The sequence below is a fragment of the Pseudochaenichthys georgianus genome, chromosome 16 (genome assembly GCF_902827115.2).
Source record: "Pseudochaenichthys georgianus chromosome 16, fPseGeo1.2, whole genome shotgun sequence".
Taxonomy (NCBI): domain Eukaryota; kingdom Metazoa; phylum Chordata; class Actinopteri; order Perciformes; family Channichthyidae; genus Pseudochaenichthys; species Pseudochaenichthys georgianus.
This window is the reverse complement of record NC_047518.2, coordinates 19,464,356-19,479,851: the sequence shown is the minus strand read 5'-3', so window position 1 is coordinate 19,479,851 and position 15,496 is coordinate 19,464,356. Positions and strand designations below refer to the sequence as shown.

General features: G+C 38.8%; 1 protein-coding gene across 5 annotated transcripts in view; it reads left to right on the top strand.

Annotated features, from left to right (window-relative positions):
- The window catches only part of grb10b (growth factor receptor-bound protein 10b), an 81,814-nt gene extending 67,167 nt beyond the window's left edge, over positions 1-14,647 (top strand). For 3 of the 5 annotated variants that reach the window (XM_034102016.2, XM_071205829.1, XM_034102019.2), the window contains 11 exons: positions 2,271-2,386; positions 3,327-3,401; positions 5,364-5,501; positions 5,752-5,862; positions 6,028-6,126; positions 6,239-6,316; positions 6,547-6,663; positions 8,417-8,483; positions 8,596-8,683; positions 8,841-8,934; positions 9,434-14,647. In XM_034102016.2, coding sequence (XP_033957907.1) covers positions 2,271-2,386; positions 3,327-3,401; positions 5,364-5,501; positions 5,752-5,862; positions 6,028-6,126; positions 6,239-6,316; positions 6,547-6,663; positions 8,417-8,483; positions 8,596-8,683; positions 8,841-8,934; positions 9,434-9,580 — 1,130 coding nt within the window. In that variant the 3' untranslated portion in view covers positions 9,581-14,647. Of the gene's footprint in view, positions 1-2,270; positions 2,387-3,326; positions 3,402-5,363; positions 5,502-5,751; positions 5,863-6,027; positions 6,127-6,238; positions 6,317-6,546; positions 6,664-8,356; positions 8,484-8,595; positions 8,684-8,840; positions 8,935-9,433 lie in introns of those variants that run through there. The other 2 variants (XM_034102017.2, XM_034102018.2) reach the window with 2 other exon arrangements.
- The last annotated feature ends 849 nt before the right edge of the window (positions 14,648-15,496 follow it).

The following is a 15,496-nucleotide window of genomic DNA, read 5'->3' as shown; positions in this document are numbered from 1 at the left end:
CAGTTACCTGGGCTTGTTGTAAATGACATCACTTTTGGCTCGGAGTAATCTTATTCTATTATAGCCCTCCTTCTATTCCGGCGCACCTGCTCTGCACCCGTGTTCTTGCCATATTTTATGTTCAGGAGTTTCAGAAGATGGGATGTGATAAAGCAACAGTGTGCTGACTGTTCAATTTCAAAAGGTTATCCATTTGCATTGAGTTTGTGTCCACAACAAAATTATCAAAAGCTTCTAAAAATTATGCTCATTACACAATTTGTAGTGTCTTTGTAAATGTCAAATTATATTTAATGGTATTTTTTACCCCTTTGTGCATTGAATGCATTGTATGGCGCCATATTATTTACCATTCTAAGATATTCCAAGTTATTTTAACTGTGGTTGTTGCATTGTGGTTAACCTATGTATTTGTATAGTACTGATGTTTTTATTCTAGTATTGTGTATACTGTACAGTATGTTCACGGAGCCACCTAAAAGATAACAGTTGTCGTAAATTAAATGAATCTTCTGAATCATAGTTGATATCAACAAACTGTATCTGCTGACATGCTGTATCTTCTCAAAGATATTTGTATAGTTATGCAGTTTCTGAAAGTACTGCTTGTGTATGTACATGATCCTACGTGTGTGCTGCAGACTGTACGTCTGCACTGCACATACATGTTATGTGATCCTTCATGTGTGCACATGTGGTTGGGTGGTAGACGAGAATAGAAGTTTCCGAGAGACCCGAACAATAGCGTGTTTGAATAGAGAAGCCTATTCCCGTACATCGCTGCCCACTCGCTGCTGAATGGGATGAAATGGCCCTTTGAGATAAGCAACACTGACCTCCACTTGTCAACCCCAAAAAGGTTAACAGCTCTGGGACAGTGAGGTAGTGTTGCCAGGGTGAGTCACTGTCACGAGCACGAGTGACTCATCAGACAGGCGACAAGATGAAACGGAGAGAAAGAGAAGAGTCGTGACAGTGTCAAAGAGATTGTGACAGAGGGGGAAAACATGAAATGAGATAATGAGGAGAGCTGTGCACTCACACATCTCTGAAGTGCTCTATTCCACATCAAGAAACCAATATCAGAGAAAACTCTGATATTGCAGAAGTTAGTTAAGCTGAAGCATTTTAATTAGATCTACTGGGGAAAGGAAGGATGTCAGATAGGACTTGTTAGGCTGTTGGAATTGAGTGAGTCATGACCGGTCGAAGCATTGGCAGGCACATAATATAAATCACCAGGCCCTCTGAACACGTCCATACAAGGACACAGTCTTAGTGGAATCACAGCCTCTTTTGCTCACTTTGAAAGGGGAAGACCAGTGTCTGATCATCAGTCACAACTTGAGTGATGAGTGCATGCCATTAAAAGCAACCTGCATTTCTAAATATTCTGTCACACCACCGAGCTGGCCAAATTATATGTTTAGAGCATTTAGTACCATTTACGGTTGATTATTTGGGGGAAATATTCGTATCTATTTTGAAAAAAATATTATAAAAAACGTGATTGTGTTTAGTTTGGTCTGTTCATTTCATTTTATAGGCTGGGACATCTCTGCAGCACAACCGTACTTATTTATTTTTATGGTATTTTGGCACAACAATTGTGCGCTTTTCATAAAATTCAGATTCATTGATTAGCCCTTGACAAAAAAATGTAAATGTTGAATTGATTATTGGCCAATGTTATTATGGCACAAGCAGGCGTATCCAGTACCACACATGGTGTTGTTAAAGTCTGCCCTTTCCAATTGCAAATATCGCTAACTGTGACCAAAATCTTATTGGAATCTTGTTGGTATAACAACACATGGAACAAACATCTGACTTGACTTAACATTTTGAACAAAACAATGCACTGGTTTTAAGTGTTGTTTCGGTGTTATTCGGACCATATTAGATCAATCATATTTGTGTTTTAAAGGAAGTAAGAGTACTGCTTTAAAAAAACAAAAAATTACTTGTTGCGAAGCAGTCAGTGTGGTTTTTCTTTCCGTTTCATTTGGTTGTGTCTCTCGACTTTTTGGTCCTTTAATTCTAAAATATTCAAATGTATTTTCCATGGTGCTTGTGTAGCTTATTCAGAACATTTGTAATATTTAAGTCTGCAGTATATTGAGAAATACACATATTCACATATTGCATTAGCTCCGTTGACATATTAATGTTCATTTTATTTGACAATTCTGTAATAGTAATCATATATTGTTTAGAATAATAAATGCTAACCTCATTCCTTGTTGTCCTCTCTCTGCCTGTCCCCTCAGAGCGCTGTCTAGAAGACCACGAGCTGGTGGTTCAGGTCCAGGCCTCTATGAACAGCGACAGTAGATTCCTCTTCAGGAAGAACTATGCCAAATATGAATTCTTCAGAAACCCCCTGGTAAATTCCTTTTTTAAAAACATTTCTTATCATGTTGTGTCACTTTCAGCATTGTCTTTTTGATATAAGTTAAACCAATACCCCTACATTTAAAAAATGCAGGTATTCGTGGACTGTGTCTTTGCATTTTTGTAATTTTTTAAAGATTCAAGTAAGGAGTTTACTCGTGTAATTTGCTCTAAAGAGTGGCCAAAGGAAAGAAAGACATTTCGTTGGACAGAGCGTCTCACTTGGTTTTGGGATCTTGTGAAATATTATGACAGCTGACTGTACTAATGAGATTTGCGCAACGTTTTCTTCCCCCTCACAAATTCCTACCTAATAACTAACCTATAATTATTCAGGGTGTCCGCTGGGTCTTAAAAAGTATTCAAAGTTGATCAATCAATTTAGCGAAAAGTAAGGCTATTAAAAAGTATTAAACGGCATTTTCCAAGGTATTACATTTTGTAGCTTATTTTCAATAAGTATATAAATTGTCCAAAGAGGTTGTATTCTACAGTCTGCCTGAATGTAATCATTGCGTAGGTGTGTAGTGTGATTCTGTGAAGTTTATTGATGGCATCCCGTTGGATTTGACGTCATCTGAACAGGACACCGCACGCTCACTGCTTGATAGCGCGCGAAGGTCCGTTTACGCCGGTTGTTAAACAACATTGTTATGGGGAAATGCAAGTTTGCATCCAAATGGTTGGAAGATAAGGAGGAAGGACAATCAATACTGTATATAGTAAATGTGAGGTAAAGTGTGTCGCCAATGTAACCGGTTAAAACCCGAAGTGGCGATGAGGTCTTAAAATGTATGGAAAGGGTCTTAAAAAAGGTCTTAAAAGGTCTTACATTTGACTTCAGGATTCCTGCATATACCCTGTTATTGTCACAGTCACTAATATTCTCCGTCTGTCTGTCTCCATCTCTCTCGTCTTTCTTCTTCCCCCAGACATTTTTCCCTGAACAAATGGTTGCATGGTGCCAGGAAACCAACCGTACGATTCCACCATCTCAGCTCCTCCAGGTATGAGCAGCACACGCACGTTTCCCTCTCTGTCTCTCTCTAAGTCTCTCTCCTCCTCCTGACACGCACAAAGCTTACTTTACCTCCGAGTCAGCACCCGCTGCATACTGTACAATCAGGCTGACATACCTCACCTCTGACCCTGAGACAGGGTGTCTCGTCAGAGCCTGCAGTAATAACTACCGTTGATCCCCTGTTGACACATGGCTGTCTCTGCACGCGCACCACAGGCCTCACACTTGCGATGCATGGAATTAGGCAGTGAGAAATAGAACATACAGTTCCCTCATGTACCTACCGTATGTTTGCACAGCACAAATTCACACCTGTGTGTCTTAAGGCTTCTTATCACAGACCACTCATGGGCCGTCCACTGCTTTCACAAAAGAGATGAAGAAAAGTCTGGGAGGAGACCAGACAAAAAGTTTCTCGGGATTTTGAAGAGCTTTGTTCTTAATGGACGGAGGGTTTACATGCAGTCTGGCTCTCTCCTGTATCTAGTAATGGAGCTGTCAGAGACAGAACCACAAGTGGAATCCATCCCTTCATCCTTGCCACTCACAGAAAGCTTTTAAGTCCCCTGCTGATCATACATATGTTATGCTCTACATAGAGGAGTCAATAAATGAATGGAGAATGAGTTGAGCCTGAGTTGTGCAGGGAATCCCCAGTGTTTGACTTATTCTAAACACAAGATCTTTGCACTCAATTAGAGTGCTGTCCAAACCGAGAGGGTTCTGACCCAAGCTCAACCAGGTGTTATCAATATTTGCCATTTATGCAAGAAACACCTGTCAACGCAAAGCAGAAGGCTGTAGAACCTCAACAAGAAAGCGGTTTGAATGAACGTCACGTGTGAGCGTGCGCTCCGAAAATCTCGGAACTTGCTCATGCATGAGGCCCACTGTGGGGTGTTTCCAAAACACTGGGGAACATGTGCTTTAAATACTGAGTCCTCTGGAGCAGTTTGCCTTCAAGCCACCAGCCACAGATTCCAAATCACCTCTAATAGCTCAACCACTTCATGGTGTGATATTTTAGTGAAAAATAGAAACCACAATTCAAAGTATTTCATACACCTACTCGAGAATTTACGCTTAAGGGGTTTCCAATCAGAATGCAGTAATGCACTGTATGTTGATTTAATGCATGTGCAGTATCTCTACTGGATTGTATAACACAACACTTTGTCTTTAGTTTTTAAAATAGAAACTATGATTGTTTGCTGCTTAAACTATATACTAAGTTGTGTATATATACACACATGCCAAAGTCAAGATCCTGTCTGCCTTCCTCTGCCCTCTTAAAGTCTCTACACCCTAAGATTGTTCAGACAACAGCAAAATGTCTTGCCTCATAGTGGTTGCTACCGTGTAAGCAGTCAAGCAAGCCGCCCATCTCGACCATCATCTGTCAGTTTTGCACTGATGCAAGGAGCCCAAATGACACTGTGTTCTTTGACAAAAAGCAATTGCCTCCCATCTGTGATGCCTCTACAGATGGTGTCCGCTACAGCTGATAGTATCTGAAAGTGTGACAGGGACACAGAGCTTATAGGCTTCAGATGTGATCCAACATTGCCCTCCGGAGGCTGAGGGCCCTTGATGGAGGACATTATAGAGAGAATACATAGTCCAACATGAGGGAATCAGACTGACCTGCTTAATTTACACCAGGTCTCACATCTCGCATGTCTTTTTATTGATGTATTATATGTATATGTTGTAAGTTCTCCTATCTGATTTCTGTTGTTCCCTATCTTCATTTGTCACTTTTGGGGTGAAGATGTCTAGGGATGAGTTGATGTTTTGAGCTGAATTTGTTTTATTGTTTTCCATGTCAAGACAAACACATTGATTCAGCTTTTGTCCAAAATATATATAACACAATAATATTTTCCAAATGTGTATATACTGTGTAGATGCATGTTGTAATCATTATTCCCTTCCTTTCCTCCCTCAGAACTTCCTAGCGACCAGTAGCTGTCCGGAGATCCAGGGGTATCTGTATGTGAAGGAGGTGGGAAGGAAGTCGTGGAAGAAAGTTTACATATTCCTTCGGCGCTCGGGACTCTACTGCTCGACAAAAGGAACCTCAAAGGTAACAGAAACTCAAAATCAGAATATTTTTCCGTGTCATTTTTTTAGCATGTTCTTTTTTTTAACTTTGTAACTACAGTCTTAACCTATCAGAAAAGAATTGTAAAGCGTAACATTTAAATGTTAAAGTTTCAACAGCATAAATATGTGAAATGTTATAACCTTTAAATCCGCCTTTTATCGATGGAGGTCCCTGTTCTGGTCTGTGTCTCTCTGTCAACTCCTGACTTATTCATTATTTCTGTCTCCAGGAGCCCAGACATCTACAGTTTCTAGCAGACCTTGACGACAGTAACATCTTCACTGTCACCACAGGCAAAAAGCAGCACGGAGCACCGTCAGACTATGGCTTCTGTATCAGGGTGAGTGAAATCAAGCTGATGTCCAATTAAATGTTATGGGGTGAGGAATGATTGACATCCTGTGCTGCTCCCCCTGAATTTGTTACATATGTATTATTGTTGGGGTACTGGTAGCGATTATTATGAATGATCTGTGTTCTCATTCTGTCAAATGTTAACTCACAGCCCAATAAATGTCGAGGGGAGCTCAAGGAGTTGAGGATGCTGTGTGCGGACGATGAACAGGGCAGGACGTGTTGGATGATGGCCTTCCGGCTCTTTAAGGTAACGCCATAATAAATGTCCTATATAAAAATGTTTTTGATTAAGTGTGTACCCCACAGTCATTAAGAATTGTGATAGTCTTGCTTAACCAGCTTTCTCCTTTCCTTTACAGTATGGAATTCTGTTGTACCAGAACTACAAGATTCCCCAACAAAGGAAAACATTACTTTCACACTTCTCGGCACCTGTGGTTAGTTTACTGATCAACTTTCCTTTTACTAACTCCCAGATTTCTGAAATAAGCAAAACATGAATTGTACATGAATACTATTGTTACGCAGAACAGCTCTAGATATTTGTCTGACAAATTAAAGAAAAATTGAAACCTTTTTGCTCTGCCTGTGTTTGCAGTTGTACATCCCTGCACTTATCTCCCTGCCTTTGTCCAACATTTGACTGTTGAACTCTGTCTCCCCCTAGCGGAGTGTATCGGAAAACTCCCTTGTGGCCATGGATTTCTCAGGGAGGATAGGCAGGGTGATTGACAACCCTGTCGAAGCTCAGAGCGCTGCCATGGAGGAGGGACATGCATGGAGGGTGAGACACAGCTTCTGTTAAAATGGAGCCAACCTTTTAATGGTCACTACAGATGACACCATTTATTTTTGCTTAACTATTCATGCAGGTTTAGTTTTCCTCTGGTTGTAGGTGTTGACTTTTTTGTGTCCATAAGATATTTGACTTTTTATATACACTGAACAAAAATATATATGCAAGACTTTTGTTTTTGCTCCCATTTTTCATGAGATGAACTCAAAGATCTAAAACATTTTCTATATACACAAAATAACCATTTCTCTCAAATATTGTTCACAAATCTGAAAAAATCTGTGATAGTGAGCACTTCTCCTTTGCCGAGATAATCCATCCCACCTCACAGGTGTGGCATATCAAGATGCTGATTAGACAGCATGATTATTGCACAGGTGTGCCTTAGGCTGGCCACAATAAAAGGCCACTCTGTAACGTGCATTTTTGCTTTATTGGGGGGGTCCGAAAACCAGTCAGTATCTGGTGTGACCACCATTTGCCTCACATCTCCTTCGCATAGAGTTGATCAGGTTGTTGATTGTGGCCTGTGGAATGTTGGTCCACTCCTCTTCAATGGCTGTGCGAAGTTGCTGGATATTGGCAGGAACTGGAACACGCTGTCGTATACGCCGATCCAGAGCATCCCAAACATGCTCAATGGGTGACATGTCCGGTGAGTATGCTGGCCATGCAAGAACTGGGATGTTTTCAGCCTCCAGGAATTGTGTACAGATCCTTGCAACATGGGGCCGTGCATTATCATGCTGCAACATGAGATGATGGTCGTGGATGAATAGCACAACAATGGGCCTCAGGATCTCGTCACGGTATCTCTGTGCATTCACAATGCCATAAATAAAATGCACCTGTGTTCGTCGTCCATAACATACGCCTGCCCATACCATAACCCCACCACCACCATGGGCCACTCGATTCACAACATTGACATCAGAAAACCGCTCACCCACACGACGCCACACACGCTGTCTGCCATCTGCCCTGAACAGTGAAAACCGGGATTCATCCGTGAAGAGAACACCTCTCCAACGTGCCAGACGCTATCGAATGTGAGCATTTGCCCACTCAAGTCAGTTACCACGACGAGACCCCGATGAGGACGACGAGCATACAGATGAGCATGCAGATGAGCTTTCCTGAGACGGTTTCCGACAGTTTGTGCACATGGTTATGCAAACCGATTGTTGCAGCAGCTGTCCGAGTGGCTGGTCTCAGACGATCTTGGAGGTGAACATGCTGGATGTGGAGGTCCTGGGCTGGTGTGGTTACACGTGGTCTGCGGTTGTGAGGCCGGTTGGATGTACTGCCAAATTCTCTGAAACGCCTTTGGAGACGGCTTATGGTAGAGAAATGAACTCCCTCAAAACTTGCGACATCTGTGGCATTGTGCTGTGTGATAAAACTGAACATTTCAGAGTGGCCTTTTATTGTGGCCAGCCTAAGGCACACCTGTGCAATAATCATGCTGTCTAATCAGCATCTTGATATGCCACACCTGTGAGGTGGGATGGATTATCTCGGCAAAGGAGAAGTGCTCACTATCACAGATTTTTTCAGATTTGTGAACAATATTTGAGAGAAATGGTTATTTTGTGTATATAGAAAATGTTTTAGATCTTTGAGTTCATCTCATGAAAAATGGGAGCAAAAACAGAAGTGTTGCATTTATATTTTTGTTCAGTGTAATATCAAGAACACCAGATCATGAACTCATCCCAGTTGTTTGTGGCATCTCTCTCAGAAGAGGAGTCAACGAATGAACGTATTAGGCTCCCACAGTCCTTTACACCACTCCTCACTAAGCTCAGGTAAACGCAAAAGCATTTACAAAATGCTTGAACTTGTTCTTTACACATTTTCTGTCGGTTAAAGCGTATTTAGAAAGTATTTTAAATATATGTTTTCCATTATTCTCTGCAGTCATCCACATAGCTCAGTTGTGGTTCCACGGCAGGATAACCAGAGAAGAATCGCATCGCATTATCCACCAGCAGGGACAAGTCGATGGGTAAGGGATCTGGAGCTAAAACTGATTTTACAAACTTTTCCTATTAACTGAATCTGAAAAAAAAACCTTACTGAAGAGTTATTATTTATATTTTTCCTAATTTAAAATCAAGTCCGTGGATCCTTCTCACAGTGTCTTCCTTTCTCTTGTTTCACAGGTTGTTTCTGCTCAGAGTCAGTCAGAGTAATCCCAAGGCGTTTGTGCTCACGTTGTGCCATCACCAGAAAATCAAACATTTCCAGATACTACCGGTATGCATTGCTTGGTTTTTGATTTCCTTTTTCTTTTAATAAATAATGGTCCTTGAACAGTGAATTGTTTGTTATTGTGAGAACCTTTTTAGGTATTAATAAATCTTGAGACAAATGAATTTAAAATAGAAGCAACCTAGACTTTGACGGTTGTGCTGATCAAAATGATTTTTGTTAAAAGGTATAATAATCTTGCATCTGTTAGCTCATTAACCTAACTTTATAGCGGACAGATTTTTTTTGTGAGCTATGTCCATCAAAAATGGTAAACCTTCAAAAGGAGGATATTGTGAATTTGGTCTAACTTGAATAAATAAGGTTGCTTGTATCCAGGATCTACAATGTAGGAAATCAATATTAAAATATATATTTAAATTCAATACTTGTGTATTTCAATACTTGATTTGTTGCCAATGAGTCGAATGTAAACGCATTGTTATAGTCCTTTTAAAAATACTTATATTCTCTTTCTGTTTCTTTGGTGTGTCCCTGCTTGCAGTGTGAAGAGGACGGCCAAATCTTCTTCAGCCTTGACGACGGCTCCACCAAATTCACAGACCTGATTCAGCTGGTGGAGTTCTACCAGCTCAACAGAGGAGTGCTGCCTTGTAAACTCAGACACCCGTGCACCTTCGTGGCCTTATGACATCGTCAAATCACCTGACCCCGTCACTTGACCTGACTCTGCCTAAAACAAACAAAACAACACGAATCTTCCTGTTGGCGTTTAGTTTTTCATCTCTACAAGAAGCTGGTGAATTGACTGATGTTCCGCAGTCATTTTGTTCTGTTGTGAGTCCTCTGAAGACTGCTGAATTGTTGGAATCCTTTTGCATGAATGTTGGAGGAGTCGGACCGACAGATTGCTCACATGGTTCCTCGCTCGAGCAGAGAACAGATAAAGGAAATGAACACTGCCCTTTGTGTCAATGCTCGCAAATTCTTCTACAATCTTGATACCCATAGTCATCAATAAGCTTGGACACACAGTGAACCTCAATGTTTATCTTCACAAAGTGTAGACTGTGTTTCCTTTCAACTGGACAATCAGCAGGACCACTCTCTGCTCTCCAAGAACAGACTGTAATCTCATTCAAGTCTTCATCACACGTCCTCAAAACAAACTATTGATGGAGAGTTGATTTCTCTTTAGTTTTGCACTCATGGAATTGGGAGTTGCCTTTGACGGTGCATGACTTCTCAGCTGTCTTAACTGTGAGATGGTGCCACCGCCCTGTAGTGTCATAGGCATGCAAGGACATGTCAGAATTCAACATCGACGATATTTAGAAGCACCAGAAAGAGACACAGAAGTTTGTCAAAGTCAAACTAGCTGGAGGAAAAATCTGGAACTGTTTATTTGTGGACAACACAACACCTGAATTGCGGCCCTCACAGAAATGCTCATCTCTCAGCACACAGGGTTTATTTTCTTATTGATACATTCGTTGTTTTGTATTGCTATCAATAGTCTCTTTAATAGTATTTCTTTTTTAATTGCCCCTTTTGCATTCTGAATATTTGCAACTCTTCATTATTTGCATGTTCCATTTCCCTAAAGTATGTCCGATGTAACTTCCACAAAAATAGAAAAACATTTATCGAAGGGTGAAAAAACAAGTAATAAAGTTAGAGGATGTTTATAACCATGTAGACAGATGTGTTGCGTGGAAGGTTGGAAAGTGAATCAGGTATTTATTTGGTGGGAAATGTGTACGTGCAGTAGTTGACTGCAGGAAAAGGCATGGTGAGAGTATCAATATGTTATTCAATTCTCCTGCACAGGGGAGAATAACCACTAGCATTTCCCTCAGGTTTTTTTTCAAGGAAACAACATAATTACATCAGATCTGGTTTGTCCTGTCCTTGTTTCAAAAGTTGTCCCACAAATGTACCTCCTGGGAGTTGTGAGATAGTTAGATATACATGGTTAAGTGTGACTGTTCATTACATTACATATAACACGGCCTTGGTCTGCCTGGCAGTACCTGTGTGTACTGACACATCACATATAAGCCTCTTGCCCTCAGCACGCCACCTCTCAATGAAATCAGGCAGAATGTTTTAGAAAGTAAGCTAAAGGTTTGGGAAGAATATGTAATTAGAGAAGCGTATAGAAAAGATATCTGCCTCTCCCTAGTCATCTCTTTCTTTCCTCAGCCTGTCTAACCTGGTGTCATCACACTCATCGGCATGCTGTGAAAATGGACCTCTGGTACATGATGTGTTTTTGGCCAAACTCTTACTGAGTTAGGTTGAGGATGACGGGAGTAAATAGCCTCAGTTATTGGAAGTATTTTGATGATATTCCTACTCAAAGTCTGTCACAATTCGGTTCATAGTCACTGTCTTTTAAAGTTGCACCACACACTTTTAATCTCAATCTGGGATATTTCTAGAAACTCACATTTTAATTTGTATGTAGTCAAAACGTTGGTGTCAGCTGTGGTTTGGCCACCAGCCAGCAGACCGTTAGATATCCGTTTTTACGTACCTGTAATGCGAATTCAACAGTCATGATTTATTGACCTGCAGGTTATCTCAAGGTTTATTGGTCTTATGTGATGCAGAATAGCCTCACCATATTGACTCTGTGCATGGTCACCATTATTTATCTAAGATGCAATGACTCAATCATTTTTTTAAAGTATTGTTGCAGCAAAATGTATTTATTTATCTCCATGTGACTGATTACTTGAAATTTTTAGATTTCTTTTTTTTCTCTGCGCTGTTCTGTACTGTTTTCTATTGTCATTACCATGAAATGATTGACCAGTGTGATATATAATTGTTATTATTGTAATGAAATAGCATCTATTGTTTTTTGTTTTTGTTTTGGTTCATTCAAAAACTATTTTTTCATCATAAATACTTGATGTTTAAAAGCACACTGGCATCCATAGTTTTAACATAATTCCAATAGATGCCAAGTGGAATGTTGTTAAACTGAAAAGTTTCCCAAAGCATGAACAATGCAATTGTATTTCCTGCTTTTCTCATTGCTCTCAGACCTTTAAAATATCTTCTGTTAAAATGTTTAACCCCTTTACTTTAAAAGTCCTCAAGTGCTCTCATCGTCACTCGATTGTGGTGACCTAAACTAGAACAATAGTAATTATTTAAAGTAGTGAAGTCACAAATATTTTGGGAAACTAGGTCAATCAACATTCTCATAATGCACTGTTTAAACCAAGATTTGTAGAAATTTAGATTGAGAAAAAAAGCCCTTTACTTTCAATTTAAACGTTCGATTAGATTAGATATAATTAAAGAAATGCATAACAGCAGTCCCTACTCACATATGGGTGCAGTAAGGCATAGTCACTATTTTAATCCCCTTAAAACTGCAATGAACAGGAAGTGGATATTCCACACTGATAAATCAAGAGCACCGCTGTCGACCTTCTTTCAGCAGAATGAAGCATCTTAATCTGCTAGATAGGTTTTATCATTTGCATGAATGTGGATTTTTTATGTAAATATAATGTCACTGATATTTGATTTGTTGATATTTTTTAAGAATCTGAACAACATAATAATACATAAATAATGATGTAGTCTAAAATCCCCTAAGATTTGATTCAGCCTGCCCAATCATCTTTAAAGTCCCAATATTATATTATTGTTCCTGAATGACGTGAATGGTATCAGATGTCAACCTGTGAGGGAAAGGTAGCCTTTAAGGATGAGTGAGTATTTGCATATCCACTTACTCTGAATGAAAAAGACGGAAGGTAACTTCAATTCGAACAGGTAAAAAAGAAACTCCACGTTTTTATACTTAACAGAAATGAATGTAACTGGGTTGCTCAGGGTTGACTTGGAGCGTGTTAAAACTACTGGTCCATCAGCTCTCTTGGACTGTTGATGAGGAATTTATAATTAACTTAGGTTTTGTAAACTCTGTGGTCACAACATACTTTTCTTTCATTAAGTGCACCACCATTCTGCTAGTTGTGAATACTTGAAAAATATCCTTGCAGAAAATGGAATAAATCCAGTGTTATTTAAAAAGAACACTTGACAGTGTTGTTCATTTGATTGTTTAGGCTGTTTATTAAAAAAAAGCGCCTACAATACTTGCCTTGCCTGAGCTGATTTAAACCCTATCTCTAACATTTTTGACAATTTAACCACAGTTATCATATGGCAACAACGGGTGACCTATTCATTAAGAAATCTTCATATTTCAATTAAATCATGAAAAATTGTAATGTTATCTGATCGATTTAATCATGCAAAAAATGTAAATACAATTCCTAATAGAGAAGGGCAAAATCAGTTATGGTTGCCAGGTAACACAACGATGGTGCCTCTGATGACTTCTCTTTTCTGCACAAACTACATCTAAAATGTGGACCAAAAGACACAAAGCTAGTGTAACTCAAACACAGAGAAAACGTGTTTGAGTTGTATTTAACTCAAAATACAAATACACCCCCCTTATGGTTTCAGTTTGTTTTTGGAGTTGGAAGTGAATTAACCCCGATCCTGCAAAAGTGGATTAATCAATTATCATCTCAACTCATGCATTTTCACTATGTTGTCACATTGCAAGTTACCGTGGCTGTACAAATGAGTAAAGAAAAAATATATCTATATATGAAAATATAAACTATTATGTATTTCAGGGAATGCAAAAAAGAAAACCGTAACTTATCTCGTTTTTTCAGAGAGAGCTCCTGTATTCGAAATGTGCTTTGCTTAATTCTGTAAATAGTTGAATGGCTTATACATTTTAATTGTAACCTTTTCAGGTATTTTTGTACAAATAAGGGACTGATATATTCTGTTTATTGTAATTAGAATAAAACATTAATACATTGATATAAAAACCTCAACTCTGTTTGTCTTTATTAATGGAACGTTATTATGCGATATTTGCTAACTAAAGGATGTAGCACTGCTGAATCAGATTTATTTATTAGATCTGCACAGTGTTGTATAAACCGTACTGTATGTGCAGTGCACTGGTTTTGATAATTATTGTTTGTTCAGATGTAGGTGTGCTTAGAATCTGAAAAACAATAGGTTTTATTTTAGGTAATTTAAATTAGGCTTACAATTTTTAAAAACATAATATAGTATGTTGAAAATATCAAGGAAAAAGTCATAGTTTGGTTTTTGTTAAATATGGAAAACGTCAAGGTATACTCTGTTGAAAAAGTCATATTACAGTATGTTGAAAATAATTATTTTTTTAACACCGTATGGTATGTTTAAAATGTCATGAAAGAAGTTGATGTATAGCATGTAAAAAGATATGGATAAAAAATCATACACTCTAAAAACGAATTCAGGCGACCTTTCAGCTGACATCCTCGTGAATTCATCTTCTTATTACAGACACATGCCTTTCCTAACATTCGGTCTATATGCTGTAAAATGTATTATCTCTTCGATTTACACACGGCATCTATTGCACGTCTGTCCGTCCTGGGAGAGGGATCCCTCCTCTGTTGCTCTCCCTGAGGTTTCTCCCATTTTTCCCCTTAAACTGTGGGTTTTCTCTGGAAGTTTTTCCTTGTACGATGTGGGGGTCTAAGGACAGAGGGTGTCGTTTCTCTCATACTGATATTCTGAAAAATCTGTGCTGTTGTATTTGCTGTAAAGTGTCTCTACTGTAGGCTATTTTTATTATATGTACAGCACTTTGGCTCGACCAAAAATCGTTTATAAATGTGCTTTATAAATAAAACTTGATTTGATTTGATTTGATTTCACCTCCACTTAATTAAATGCATGGTTGCAAGATAAAAATGTGAGTTAATTGATTTAGATAAACATTTTAAGTTGCAAACATTAATTTATAAGTTGTGTTGATGTAATAATGTTGGTAATTACATCAACTTAATATTGTGTGTAATTTGAACTCTGATTTCTGCGTTAATTGACTTAAAACAAAATTCAAGTTGTAATAAGTAATGCAATTGGCTTGATAACTTAATTGTTCTACACCTTGAGTTAAGGATTTCAAGTCCACTCCCACTTAACATGCCTGGACAAGTTCCCACAGTTAAGACAAATAGAAATATACAAAGGACATTTTAAGGTGAGTGTCATCTTTTGTCATTCAAATACAGTATAGCCTTGTAGTTGCACTGTATAGGCAAATTACTGTTTGACCAAAATGAGTAGCCTTTGAACTGTGAATAGTTCTGTGAGAGGATACAAAGTAGTAGAGGCTACTGTGAGCGTAAAAATACTTTGGTTACTATTGTGATATCGCTTTTTATTAAAAATGAATCTCGTGAAGCAGATCAAGGACATGCTTCTTGAGGTAGGATCGTTATTTAGAGTTGTCATTGAAATGCAAGTTTTGGCAGTCACCCATGCGGAATATATTCATTTAGGTATTTTCTCTTATTTTCCTTTTTCAAAAATAGCACAATACAAATGAAGTGTGCAGAGAACTATAGCCATCCGCTGCCTTGTCGTGTACCTTGGAGAAAAGGAAGAGGACCTTTTCAAGGAGTTTAGCGGCGTAATTAAAAATCTTGAAATAAAATAAAATCCATGGGCACATGGACACAGGACAAAAGCAGGTTACATTTTGAAGCAT